Source organism: Mchenga conophoros, linkage group LG6 (assembly GCF_057382185.1).
Source record: "Mchenga conophoros isolate Kocher_MC1m ecotype Shallow Benthic linkage group LG6, M_conophoros_male_GT1.1, whole genome shotgun sequence".
Lineage (NCBI taxonomy): Eukaryota > Metazoa > Chordata > Actinopteri > Cichliformes > Cichlidae > Mchenga > Mchenga conophoros.
Window position 1 is genome coordinate 29652415 of NC_140531.1, and position 13077 is coordinate 29665491.

Sequence of the window (13077 nt, forward strand, 5' to 3'; positions counted from 1 at the left end):
GACGATGACCTTAAAGCCCTAGCAGGAGCATAAGGGTTTAAAAGGTCCTTAAGGTAGCTGGGTGCAGTGTTGTTAGTAATTTTAAAAGTAAACAACAAAATTTTAAATTGAATACGATATTTGACAGGCAACCAGTGCAGATCGGCAAGGACAGGAGTAATGTGGGCAAACTTGCTGGTTTTGGTTAGAATGCGAGCTGCAGCATTCTGAACTGTCTGTAATCTCTGTAAAAGGGAAGAGTGGAGACCACAATAAAGTGAATTACAATAGTCTAGCCTCGACGTTACAAAGGTGTGGATGAGCTTTTCGAGATCTTTATGCGGGATATAGCGCCTAGCCTTAGAGATAAGACGAAGCTGGTAAAAACTAGATCTGACAACAGCAGACACTTGTTTGTCAAGTGAAAAGGAGCTGTCAAATAAGACACCCAGATTCCTGACAGTATCAGAGAGAGAACAACTAAGAAAACCAAAGGCATCCCGGAGTTTGGCACGAAGGGCATTACTACCAAAAATCATAATCTCGGTTTTCTTCTCATTAAGGATAAGAGAATTCGACAACAACCACTTCTTGGCCTCGGACATGCATTCTCGGAGGCTATTCAGAGACAGAGCAAGATCGTCGTTTAGCTCAAAATAGAGCTGGATATCATCTGCATAATAGTGATAAGCAATATGGTATTTCTCAAAGATGGCACTTAAAGGAAGCAAGTATAATGAGAAAAGGGTAGGGCCCAGCACAGATCCCTGGGGGACACCACAGCAAACAGGTACAGCCGAGGAAGAGGATGTAGCCAGATGTACCGTAGAGAGCCGATTGGAGAGATAGGATTTAAACCAATCCAGGGCAGCGCCCTTGATGCCTACAGTGTGCTCAAGTCTCGCTAATAAGATATTATGGTCAACCATGTCAAATGCCGATGATAGATCCAAAAGCACTAAGACTGAGGGGCGTCCGTTGTCAGCCATTAGTAGGAGATCATTGAAAACACGAAGCAATGCTGATTCTGTGCTGTGATGTTGTTTGAAGGCCGATTGAAATTTATCATTTATATTATTCTCATCAAGGTAGGTCTGCAGTTGGAGCAGAACCACCTTCTCAAGTATTTTAGCCAGAAAGGGAAGCTTAGAAATTGGCCTAAAATTGGCAAAATCACTAAGCTCAAGGTTCCTTTTTTTTAGAACAGGTTGGATTATGGCATGCTTGAGAGCTGAAGGTACATAGCCAGAAAGCAAGGAGAAGTTCAATATGGACAATAAACAGGGTCCAATTACACTGAAACAATCCTTAACAATACGGGATGGGAGAGCATCATGTACACAGTTAGTATTGTTCAATTTATCAATTAGACGCTTCAGAGTGGAGAGAGAAACGGGTTCAAATTGATAAAAGGTGGCCGAACAATCAGGAGTAGACATACAATCAGTCACCAGAGGAAGAGTAGATCTAAGGGATAAAACTTTATCTAAAAAATAGTTTGAGAATTTTCCACAAAGACCCGGGGAAGACAGCAGTGGCATAGAGGGACGGGGGTTCACCACAGAGTTAAAAATTTTAAATAGAATTCGTGGATTATCACCATTAGTGGTAATAATTTTAGAGAGAAAAGCCGCTTTAGCCGTTCTGGCAGCAGTTTGGAACTTCGAGCGGCTAATACGTAAAATATCATAAGAAGACTGAAGTCTATCACTCCTCCACTTCCTCTCATCACGCCGACATATACGTCGTAGGGCACGAACAGAATCATTTAACCAGCATTGTGAGAAAGTTCTAGGGCGTTTCATTTTGATGGGTGCAACAATGTTAAGAATCGAGGAACAGGTGGTAAAAAGAGTATTAGTAGAGTTCTCAAGTGTGTGTGGGGAAGAACAATCCAGCATACTAAATGGGGAGTTAACAAAAGACGTAATAAAGTTGACCACAGTATTGGCATTAATAGTGCGCGTAGGATAAAGAGGAGAGTTTAGGTATTGACCAGTATCACCCAGGTCTACATCGAAGATGACCGGGGAATGATCAGAGAGACCAGTATTCCTGATTTCCTTAATGCAAATGTCCACATTGAATGAAAAAACCAAATCAAGGGTGTGGCCTTGAACATGGGTAGGCTCATTCACCCACTGAATAAGATTAAAAGAATCAGTCAGCACAAGAAAGTCTTTAGCCAATTGGTCATTCATACAGCAGACATGAATGTTAAAATCTCCAGAAACAATAACAGAATCATATTTAAAAAGAACGGATCCCAAAAAATCAGCAAATTCAGAGATAAACATCTTATGATATTTAGGCGGACGATAGACCACGACACACAAAGTGGTCCGAGAGCCCGTCAGTTCCAATAGCTGAACTTCAAAACTGGAATAGGTTGGAGAGGATAGCAGCCGTGCATCATGTTTATTTTTGAAAACCGAGGCTAAGCCACCACCTCTACCAGTTAGCCTAGGTGAGCTAAAGAAGGCACAGTCAGGAGGTAGAAGCTCAGAGAAGGGGATGAACTCACCCGGAGAAGTCCAGGTCTCCGTTAGGAATAGGACATCCAGTCCCGAGGTGAGAAAAAAGTCATTTAGGAGGAAGGCCTTATTTGAAAGAGACCTGACATTAAATAAGGCCATCCGAATCCGGGGGGCCAGGACCTTTGTAGTAGCCCGTCGCAAGGAGCAAAGGTTGTTATGTTGAACACCGCGGCCAGGCGGTGTTATCCAAGATCGGGCAGAGTGGTAAGCCACTGGGCGAGCAGGGTAGGTTTGAAGGCCGACGGAGCAAATCCAACGGTGAGTTAGCAATCTAGCCGCAGAGTGGCTGCTGAGATAGTGGAAGAAACAGGATAGCTCACGGCTTGTAGAAGGGAAGTCCATAGCCATGGCTCTGATATAAGCCTTAACGCGGACACGGACGCCGCTCCTCCTACCCCGTTTCCTGAAGCGTTTCCTACGGAGCATGGGAAGAGGAGGATAGGTTACATAGGTAGGGGAGACAGGCATCAGGGGGATAGCGGCACCGGCGGTCCCAAGGCAGTCAGGTCGTTGAGAACAGGAAAACCGAAGATTCAGGAGCGTGTCTCTGTCATAAGTTATTAGTGTACAATCACCTAGAGAACATAAAACCAAAGATAAAACAACGAGAAGTACAACGCCGAGGCGAAGACGAAGACGTGGTCGGAGACGGTCAGCCATGCACACCGGCGCCATCTTGCTTCCACAAGAGCTAACAAGCGCTAATAACCACTTGTTACAACCAAGGTCTGCAGATGGTGGAGACAGCATTGAAACACATCATTATTGAAGACATAATTACAGATTGGCTGATTGGCTACAAGGACATTTCCTAAATGTTTTTGCTCCATTGGTTTAAACGACACTAGACTAGACGTCCTGTTTTCCCTCTTAAAGGGAGAAAAATGTAATTGTGGGGGAGTGTGAAATTATGAAAATTCAGTATTGAGAAACATGTTGTCAAAGAGAACAATAAAACAGCATTACAATCTTTTCACAGACCACTTTCAAATAAAATGTAATAACCTTTCTTGTCTAGTTAATGCGATTGATAGGAGTGATCACAAGAGGTGCAGAGTTTTTACCATTATCATTATTACAGGGATTGAAACATGGGTAAAGTTTCTCAGTGAAGGAGCAGCCAGTAAAGGAGTAGATAAAAGCTGCTGCATACACATCATAAAAGGAGACCAAACGCTCCTCATAATCCACAAACACTCCCACTTTATCAGGAGCAGACTGAAAAGAGAGAACGGCTGCTGGGCCAGTACATGCTGTGTACTCGTTGTTGTTCCTCAGCCATAGAGCCCAGAAACCATCCTGAGGCTTTACTGAGTTTCCTCCCTTCCTGTTCACTGACTCTCTGGCGACTCCTAAAATCCAGTCAGTCTTTCCTTTAACCTGAACCTCAAAGTAAAATCTGCCTGAAGAGAAACCCTGCTTTCCTAAAACATTTGCAAAAACTGTGAATCTCTTTGGATTGTCTGATAGACTCTGATTCACATTACCAAAATTCACTTGTTTCCCATCATCAGACAAGATGAGCTCAGGATGTGCTGTATCAGGATCAAGACTCACATCCACAGCATACTGCTGGACCCTCCTCAGCTCAGCCTTAGCAAGCAGCTTCTTAAAATGTTTTTTGAGTGTCTCCTCCAGCTGAGCCACAGCTCTCATCACAGTCCCCTCATACGTTGGTGGAAGAACGATGACCTCTGTCCAGTCCTTGGTAGGTGGAACAGCTTTCAGAGATGAAAAGTTTTGAACAAAGTGGAGGTGGTCTTCAGAGCGTGAGGCCTGCTTCAGCTCAGAGCTCCTCTTCTTCAACTCGGAGATTTCCTGTTCCAGCTCTTTGATGAGATCTTCAGCCTGTTTCTCTGTTGTTTCCTGTTTGTCTTCTATCTCCTTTATGACCTTCTTCAGGTCTTTCTCAATAAACTCCTTCAGAACAGTGAAGATCTGAACACCTTCTGTTTTCTGTTTGTCTGCAGCATCTTTACTCATCTTCACTGACTCATTGATCTCCTGAATCTTCTGTCGTCTCTTCTCGATCATTTGCTGAATTTCATCATCCATTTTCCTCAGCTCTGTCTTCTTTTCTTCAGATTCTTCTCTCAGAGGTACAAACTCATGAGTCTTGTGGTCTAAAACAGAGCAGAGCGTGCAGACACTTGTCTGATCGGTCTTACAGAACAGCTCCAGATGTTTATCGTGCTTCATACACATCCTGCCTTCCAGGTTCTCCACAGGCTCAATCAGCTGATGTCTTTTCAGACCTTTGACTGTCAGATGAGGTTCTAGGTGAGTCTCACAGTAGGAGGTCAGACACACCAGGCAGGACTTCAGGGCCCTCAGTCTGGTTCCAGTGCAGTAGTCACAGGGAACTTCTCCTGGTTTGGCAGCTTGTTGCTCTGAGCTGCTGCTTGCATTCTGTTGAGCTTCATCTCTGAACTGAGCAACCACCTCAGAGAACAAAGTGTTTATTTCCAGTTGAGGTCGTCTCTTGAACAGTTTGTTACATAGGGGACACTTGCACCTAACATTAATGTCCCAGTTCCGGGTGATGCAGTTTTTGCAGAAGTTATGTCCACATGGTGTGGTGACTGGATCAGTGAACACATCCAGGCAGATGGAGCACAGAAACTGATCTTCAGGTTTCAGATTACTAGCAGCAAACATGTCTGCAGTCTACAAAACAAAAGTAAACATTTTAGGGAAATTTTTTTTTTTTTTTTTACAGATGTCTGATTCAACGGGTTTAAGAAAAATATTTGGGAATTACCTTGTCTCTCATTTGCAGAAGCTCACAGGTAATGGGACAATTAGGTAAGCTGTTTCATAGCCAGATGAGGTCTGGTCCATCATGATTTCATGAAAAATGAAATTGCTTCATACTGTTGATTCTTTTTTATAGCTTTTCATTTTTCACTTTAGAATATGAGGCCCAAAGAGATGTCAGTGCAACTGAGGGATCCATGATTAAGCTGAACAAAACAAACAAAAACAAACAAACAAATTAAATCAAAGTAGTAGAAAAAACTTCAGGAGTAGGCAAATCAAAAATCTGGTACTTTCACTGAGCAGCTCAGCAACACCAAAAGGCCCGAAAGACTTCAAGATAACTAAAGTGTACGATGATGGAATTATTTCTTTTGTTTAAAAGAAAAAACAACTTCACATCCAACCAAATCAAGAATATCATAGATGAGGTATCACTGTTAAAAAAAGAGATGCTTTTATGAATGTAAACACAGAGGATTTACAAAACTGCACAAATTGCACACACATAATTATGCAAAAAACATTAAAAAAAAGTAAGTTTTAATGTCTAGGCCTAGACCAAATCTAGACCAAAACAATAAATTATGCTCTACAAGAGGTTGAGGGGTGAGGGGAGGGGTGGGGTGGGGGAGGGTATGCCCCCCCACACCCCCGTTGCCGAGCTTAAAAACTGGCATCTTTTGCACGTACAAGCACGTGCACATGCACTCTCGTGCACGCGCGTTCACTCATCCGAAAAGGGGCACTTCCGGGCCATGCGGTCCCACTGCGCACGCTCTGTCTTCTCCTAGCGGGATGTGTTTTAATAAGGTTCATCAGCCGCTGTTGGCATTTTGGCTTTTCATGGTAAATTTATACAAACAGGAATTACTTTGTCTTTTTACACTGACACTATAGAAAGGCTTTTGTTGTCAGACAATCGAGCTGAAACGGCAGCGTGTTTTATAAGCAGATTTTCGACGGTTAGTTAAACGACTACCTGTGTGTGTGTATGTATATATATATATATATATATATATATATATATATATATATATATATATATATATATATATATATATGTATATATATATATATATATATATATATATATATATATATATATGTGTGTGTGTGTGTGTGTGTAGACTTTTGTGGGATGATCATTCCATCTCACAGCAGCACTCCGTTTTTACAATGAATTCGAAACAAATTCGAAGCGGACCTTTAGTTTTGCTTTTGTTTTGTTTGTTTGTTTGTTTGTCGGGAATATTCCACATTTAACTTTGATGATATTACCTCCCATTTTGCTCAACACAGCCTGCGACAGACTGGTGACCTGTCCAGGGTTTACTCTATGATAGCTCGGATAGGCTCCAGCCCCCCGGCGACCCCGACAAGCATTAATAGAAGAGAATGGATGGACCTTTCTTAACATCAGTCTCCAGTTGAACTAATCTGACATTTCACGTGAAGTAACATTAAGAGAGAAACAGTGCCTGTTAAACACAGCAAATCTGATCAGCTGCACTCACCTGCATTCCAGTTTGTTGTTGAGAGAAAAAAATTTCCTCTTAATCTTCTTTAGATACGGAGATTGACCTGTCTGCAGCTCTAATTTTACTTTGACTAACTTCCACTTTCATTTCAGTAATTTGATGTTGAATCCTTATTGCTCCGCCTCTTCGGCTTTGTCTTCTTCTTCCGGCTTCAGGCGTTTTGCTGCCCTCCTCAGGTGCTACGAAGTATTTCGAAGCATGTGAGGAGAAATCCTATAGTCCATAGTCTATAGAATTGTCTAGTACGTCGCAAAAAGTTGAATAAAGAAGTTATGGTTTCCAATTAGTCCAAGCTGAGTATTATGTCGCTTACAGTTTTCTCATAGCTCAATTCTAGCAGAAAAGTTATTCTCACCACTCTTAAAGCAGATCTTTAAACAGTAGCATAACAAAACACTGAGACATCTGTGTGAAAGACACTACAACAATCAAAACCTTTTTCACAATTGTGAAAACATGAATAGTCATGCAATCACTTCAACGCTGTAATTAATGAATAAAAACATTTCACCGCCTTTTAAAGACTGAGCATTCAAAATGTTTAGTTTTTTTTCCCTCAAAACCATTTGCATCAGAAAGCAGACAAAGCACCAACTACTGTGTAGTCCACCAACTTCACACTACATACATTCAGCAACCAGTTGATCAGGTACGCCTGCTCCAGTGGCATGGTTTTTGATGTCACTTAAGCTGGTGTGAGTATTTTAGAAACTGATGATGTCCTGGGATTTTCCTGCACGACCATCTCTACGGTTTACAGGGAATGGTCTGAGAAAATATCCAGTGAGGAAGAAAATTTGTAAATGCTGCCCGTGCTTCTGTGAACTATGAAGCAGATTATTTGTTTTTTTGGTTTTTGTTGTTGTTGTTTTTGTATCAAATCTATTGTCTTTTGTTGTTGTTGTTGTTGTTTTTGTATCAAAAGCTAAATTATTGTTGAATAGTTTAAACTTTTTACTTAAGCTAATTGTTTAAAATGCAGCATTTTCTGCAGCAAGCATTGATTTTATCACTTACTATAGCAGATTTACAGAATAACTAGAGGTTATGGTCTGAATAAAGAAGAGATATAGCATTTGAACTACTGACTGTCAAAGTATAACCTGACATTCTAAAGAGACCAAAGCCAACAATGAATCAGTTATATTAATATGTTGTTGGATTGGTCTTCTGCTATTTCTACTCAGTAAATTTAAATTGGCTTAAATTAGATTAAGGGCTGCAGTGAGTGTAGTCAGCCCATTCAAAAGCAAAGACGAATGCAGGCGTAACCCCAGCAAAGTCTTTACAGAGGGCCATGAGTGCCAAAATGAATCAAACAAATACATTATTAAATAATTTATGAAATGTGTCAATAATGATTACAATTTTAATGGCATCCTAGCCCCTGCACTGTCAGGATTTATTACATGCCATGTGAGCACAAGCAGTATAATGTTTTCATCTTACCAGACCTCAGTTTCCTGTTAAATAGAGAATCACATGTATCAGTTTCACACAGTTCAGTACAACAGTCTGCAACTTCAGAGACACTCTTAGATCTTTTCATCGACCTTTCAACTTTGAAGATGTATTTCCCAAACAGCTCATATATGAGCATACTAAGTAAAGCCATGCAAAACCTTTTTACCTTTATACTATAAAATGTGCCCAAATTATAGCTCTTGGAAGTACGGGTGGGTAGGTTGAAATTTAGTGGTTTTAATTTTTCTGTCATTTTTGAGCCCCCAAAACTTCTTAAGTATAGGAAATAGACAAATTCCATTTTTCTAAAATGGAAACAAATTTAAACTCTGTTAAAAAATGTAACCAAATAAATTTTGGCCAGCTTTGCTACAATACTTGCTACAATTAGCTCAAATTTCAGTTCATTAAGTAAGACCAATAACTCGATTATAAAAAAAATTCTCACCTTCCAAGGAGACAAACTAAAAATGCCTTCTCATTTTATTTTACATTACTGTATTTAGTTGTATTTAACTATTTCAATCTTTTTGCATTTAAGAAAATGTTTTCTTTTAAATTTTTTATTCTAACATGTAAATACAATGAAAGGGTTTAGTAGGGGCCCAGCAACCCTGGCAAGGATATGCGGAAAAGAATGGATGGATGGGTTTAGTGGGGGTTTTTTGTATGTACTGATCATTAATGAGGTAAAATGTATTACTTACCCAGTTCCCTAATTAATACATAGTCGATAGCTGCAGCCCTAAATTAAGTTGAACATCTGTCATGTTGCTCTTAGCTGATTTTTTTACTGCACAACAAACTTCTTAAAGTATGTTTAAAAAGAAAAATGACACTCTCGGAGTGGTTCGTGTTAAATGTGCTAATTATTTTTTTTGTTGTGACAGTAAATGTCTGCCGTACCAAATTGCTTTGACAAAGATAAACGCTGTTGTGTATTGAAGACAATCATCCTCTTCAGGCGCTGATTGAAAAACAGATGTTTTTTTTTTCTACTTTGTAAATTAAAAGAGCAGTTGCTAGTGTCACCGTTGTTATTAGTCGCCAAATATGAGGTTGTTAATGTCTTATGTTTGCACACATGTTGAAAAATACTGACTTCTAGCCCCAGGTACTACATTTGTGAAGAAAAGTTCCTGCAGAGCTGCTGTGATTCTTCTGGGTGTGCTGTGTCTTCTTCTCCTCACTGGACTCATAATTCTGGCTTTTCCTTGTGAGTACAGCAGCTAGATAGCATGCTGATGATGTCCTAAATGGGTGTTCATTAATAGAGCTTGTTCATTTAATGTTCACATGCCCAACACAGTCAACCAAGACAAATCTGAGTGGGAAGAGGAGATGGGCAGACAGAGAGCATTACAGATCAGTTACAACAACTTGAAAACAGAACAAGACCAGTTACAGAAAAACTACGACAGTGTGGTTCAAGACAGAGTCCAGCTCCAGAAAAAAGTTGAAGCCTTGACCAAAGAAAAAGATGATCTTCAGAAAAAGTTTCAAGGTAATTATTCCTCTGTCAGTGCGCCCCAGGGCAGCTGTGGCTACAATGTAGCTTGCCATCACCAGTGTGTGAATGGGTGAATGACTGAATGTAGTGTGAAGCGCTTTGGGGTCCTTAGGGACTAGAAAAGCGCTATACAAATGCAGGCCATTTACCATTTTATTTCATTCAAAGAAAATATGTTCTTGGGTCTAGCCTTTATTCTGATGATTCAATAATAAACCAATAGTTTATAAACTGCAACAAACAAAACGTGGTAGATTTAGCACAGACCCTGCCTACAAGACATCATAAATAAATATCATAGTTAAATGTGATTGCAAAATGTTTTAAATTCACATTTTTCAGTTTGTTTCTTTGTTTGTTTTTACTAATTTCTTGGCATCATAAGGAGCATGGCTGCACTGTTAGACAATAACAGTTGATACATGAAGTATTTCAGAGCTCTGAGATAAAATTTCCCAAAGGATTCATACAATAACTTAATGCCACTGGACTTAGAAAATAAACAATCTTTTGATGCTGTTCAGGTGAATTCCTGACTCAAACTGAACTCACTCAGTTTGCCTTCACTCTTTTTCAATTATGTACTTGAAGTTGCAAATAATAATAAAAAAAGACAACCAAATACAGAGATGACTGTACCACCAACATTGTGGCTTACGCTTAGGGCTTCTTGTGTAAGAAATGAAAGCAGCATTAGAGTCTTGCCACATTGATGACAGTGATAAGCAGCTTCCTTTCCATGCCTTTTTTTTTACCTACAGCTGCTGATGCAGATTACAGCGGAAATCACTTTATCACATTTTACACATCTTCACTAGAAGTCACCAAAGTTCAAATAGTTTTCCTATATAATCTTATATCTTTCTCATCTTCTCAGCCCTGAGAGTTACTATTAACTTTGTGCACAATTGGAGTAATTAAGTGCACATTGTTAATGAACACGAAAACAAATCTAAAAATCAAAGTGCTGAGAACACTGACTTGAACTATGTCTTAGGAAACACATTCTGACAAATTGTGCAACTATGACAGAAAGTTTTTTTCACCACCAAAGTGTTTTGAATTTGTGTCACTAACTCCAAAGCAATGGCTGTGAAAAAGCTCATCATTAGGGTTAAGTGAAAGCTACCTCGTACAATGTAACCCCAAATTGTTAACATTCTTCTTCTATTTTTTTTATATTAGATTTTCAGCATAAATGGGTGTATGTTAGCGGTAGTTTCTATTACATGTCTTCAGAGGAGAAATCCTGGCAAGAGAGCAGACAAGACTGTCTTCAAAAAGGTGCAGACCTGGTGATTATCAACAGCCAAGAGGAACAGGTGGGAGTGCATTAAAAATATTTAAATGAAAATTAAAATGAAATCAAAGTTCAGTTAAGTGGAGGCTATATAGATACATCAGTTTAAACTCAGTATCCTTACAGTTGGTTTCTCTCTTTTTTAAAAAGAACTTTGTGAATCAGTTAAACAAGTATTTGTGGATTGGACTGACTGACTCGGAGACAGACGGGACATGGAAATGGGTGGATGGGACTCGAATGACCACAAGGTTTAAATACAAATAAAATCCATTCTTTAGTTTGCATATATTTAAGTAAAAAGATACTGTTCATGCTGTCTCATTAGTATCTAAGTTACAGTTACTGAAAAGAAAAAACTGATCAGATTGTTGAGTTTAACTCTCATAATTTTATCTTTATTTTCAGCTACTGGAATAGCGGTGAGCCTAATGGACTCAAAAATGAAAACTGTGGGCAAATAAAAAATTACAACTCAAAAAACAGCTGGAATGATGAAAAATGCTCTATTTTACACTCCTGGGTGTGTGAGAAGAAAGCTTCCCCATAACTTCACATCAAGTCCATCAAATAATGCATAAAACAGAGCCACAAGATGCATTCGTGAAATGAAGCTGGACAGAAAACTGTGGAAATTTACAAAGAAACAAGTACACACAGAGGCTTTTTGCTTTGCTTTCAAAATCAAGAACTCTTTTGTCGCTATGAACCTTCTCAGTGATGGAGATCTGCTCTGGTTATAACATTGTTAGCTGTATTTGATTAAAACCAATCCCCCGCTTAAAAATACTCATCCTATAGAAAAAGACTCTCTAACCATAAGTTTTCTATCTGTATGTATATTTTATTCTTTTTACTTAGTGTGGCTCTCATTTACTATCTATCTTTTTGTTGTATTTGAACTACAATGCAGTGGTAGAAATTAAAAGTACTTGTGCATGTATTATTTCGCTAGTGCTTTTCATGTGTATGCCTTGCCTACCTTTTTATAACCTTGTGTGTTTGTGGCATCTCAGAAGCAAGGAGGGAAATAGTGAACACAAACAGGTTGTACTGATATGACTGAACTACACTTGTTGACTGAATATCAGAGGGGTGCATAACCTAAAAGTGGCAGAATTATTTAATTTCTGTTAAGTTTTAGGCTTGCAAGAATTAATTGGTTGCTAGCAATAATGAAACACAGCAGCTATGGGAACAAGTTTAATATTATATTTGGAATGGGCAATATGACATATGCATGATATTCAATAAATATTGGATCTGTTATTTCTTAAAGAAAGATCTTTACATCCTTTTATGTCTGTCTGCATAAATATTGCTATTTTAACATACTTTTTTCAGGTTTTGCAGAAATACTAACCAGATAGCCACAAACACAGTCCCAGGAAAACAATAGATTACTTAAACATACTGGGCCATGCTTGTGGTACTCAATACTACTGTGGTTATAACTGACAGGAAATATTCTGTCAGCAAACTGTATTCAGATATTTCCCTTGTTGCATATGCCCCACAGCCAAAATTGATTAAAGCTGATAACTTAGAGAGAAATGACATTGCTTAAAGAATTTCTTAAAGAAAATTAAAATCCAAACTGGCAGCTGATTCCACAGAAGAGGGCCCTGAAAAGTTCTGCCTCCCATTCTACTTTTAAATATCCTATAGGATGCACAAGTAAGCCCTTAGCGTGAGATTGAAGTGCTTGATTTTGGTTGGTCTATGGTCTTTGAAGTCTTTAAGATACACTATGATAGACACAAGTTTGGTAGAAATTTAATAATTGTTTTGCCTCCCTTTGTCTGGTTTCCATTAACCCCTGAGTGCTGCTCAGACGGCGTGGCTCAGAGCTTTTGTTCAGCGCTCTTTTTGTTTGAAAAGATGTACAAATGACATGTAAAAGATATTTCTTCATAAGGAAAAATTTGAAAAGAAAACAGACAAGACTGTCTTCAAAAAGGTGAACAAAGTCAAACAGCTGTTCAAACA

General features: G+C 39.1%; 2 protein-coding genes across 2 annotated transcripts; one reads left to right on the forward strand and one right to left on the reverse strand.

Annotated features, from left to right (window-relative positions):
• Positions 1-3530: 3530 nt before the first annotated feature.
• Positions 3531-6903, reverse strand: LOC146572879 (E3 ubiquitin-protein ligase TRIM39-like). The gene is made up of 3 exons (XM_085277320.1): positions 6791-6903; positions 5278-5479; positions 3531-5183 (listed from the first exon to the last, which is right to left on the reverse strand). The coding sequence occupies exons 2-3, from the start codon at positions 5287-5289 to the stop codon at positions 3531-3533; spliced, it is 1665 nt and encodes a 554-aa protein (XP_085133446.1). The 5' UTR covers positions 5290-5479; positions 6791-6903.
• On the forward strand, positions 5309-11638 carry LOC146572880 (CD209 antigen-like). Its single transcript, XM_085278512.1, has 6 exons — positions 5309-5321; positions 9387-9494; positions 9588-9782; positions 10974-11110; positions 11239-11339; positions 11497-11638. Exons 1-6 carry the CDS (start codon positions 5309-5311, stop codon positions 11636-11638), a joined length of 696 nt encoding a protein of 231 aa, XP_085134638.1.
• The last annotated feature ends 1439 nt before the right edge of the window (positions 11639-13077 follow it).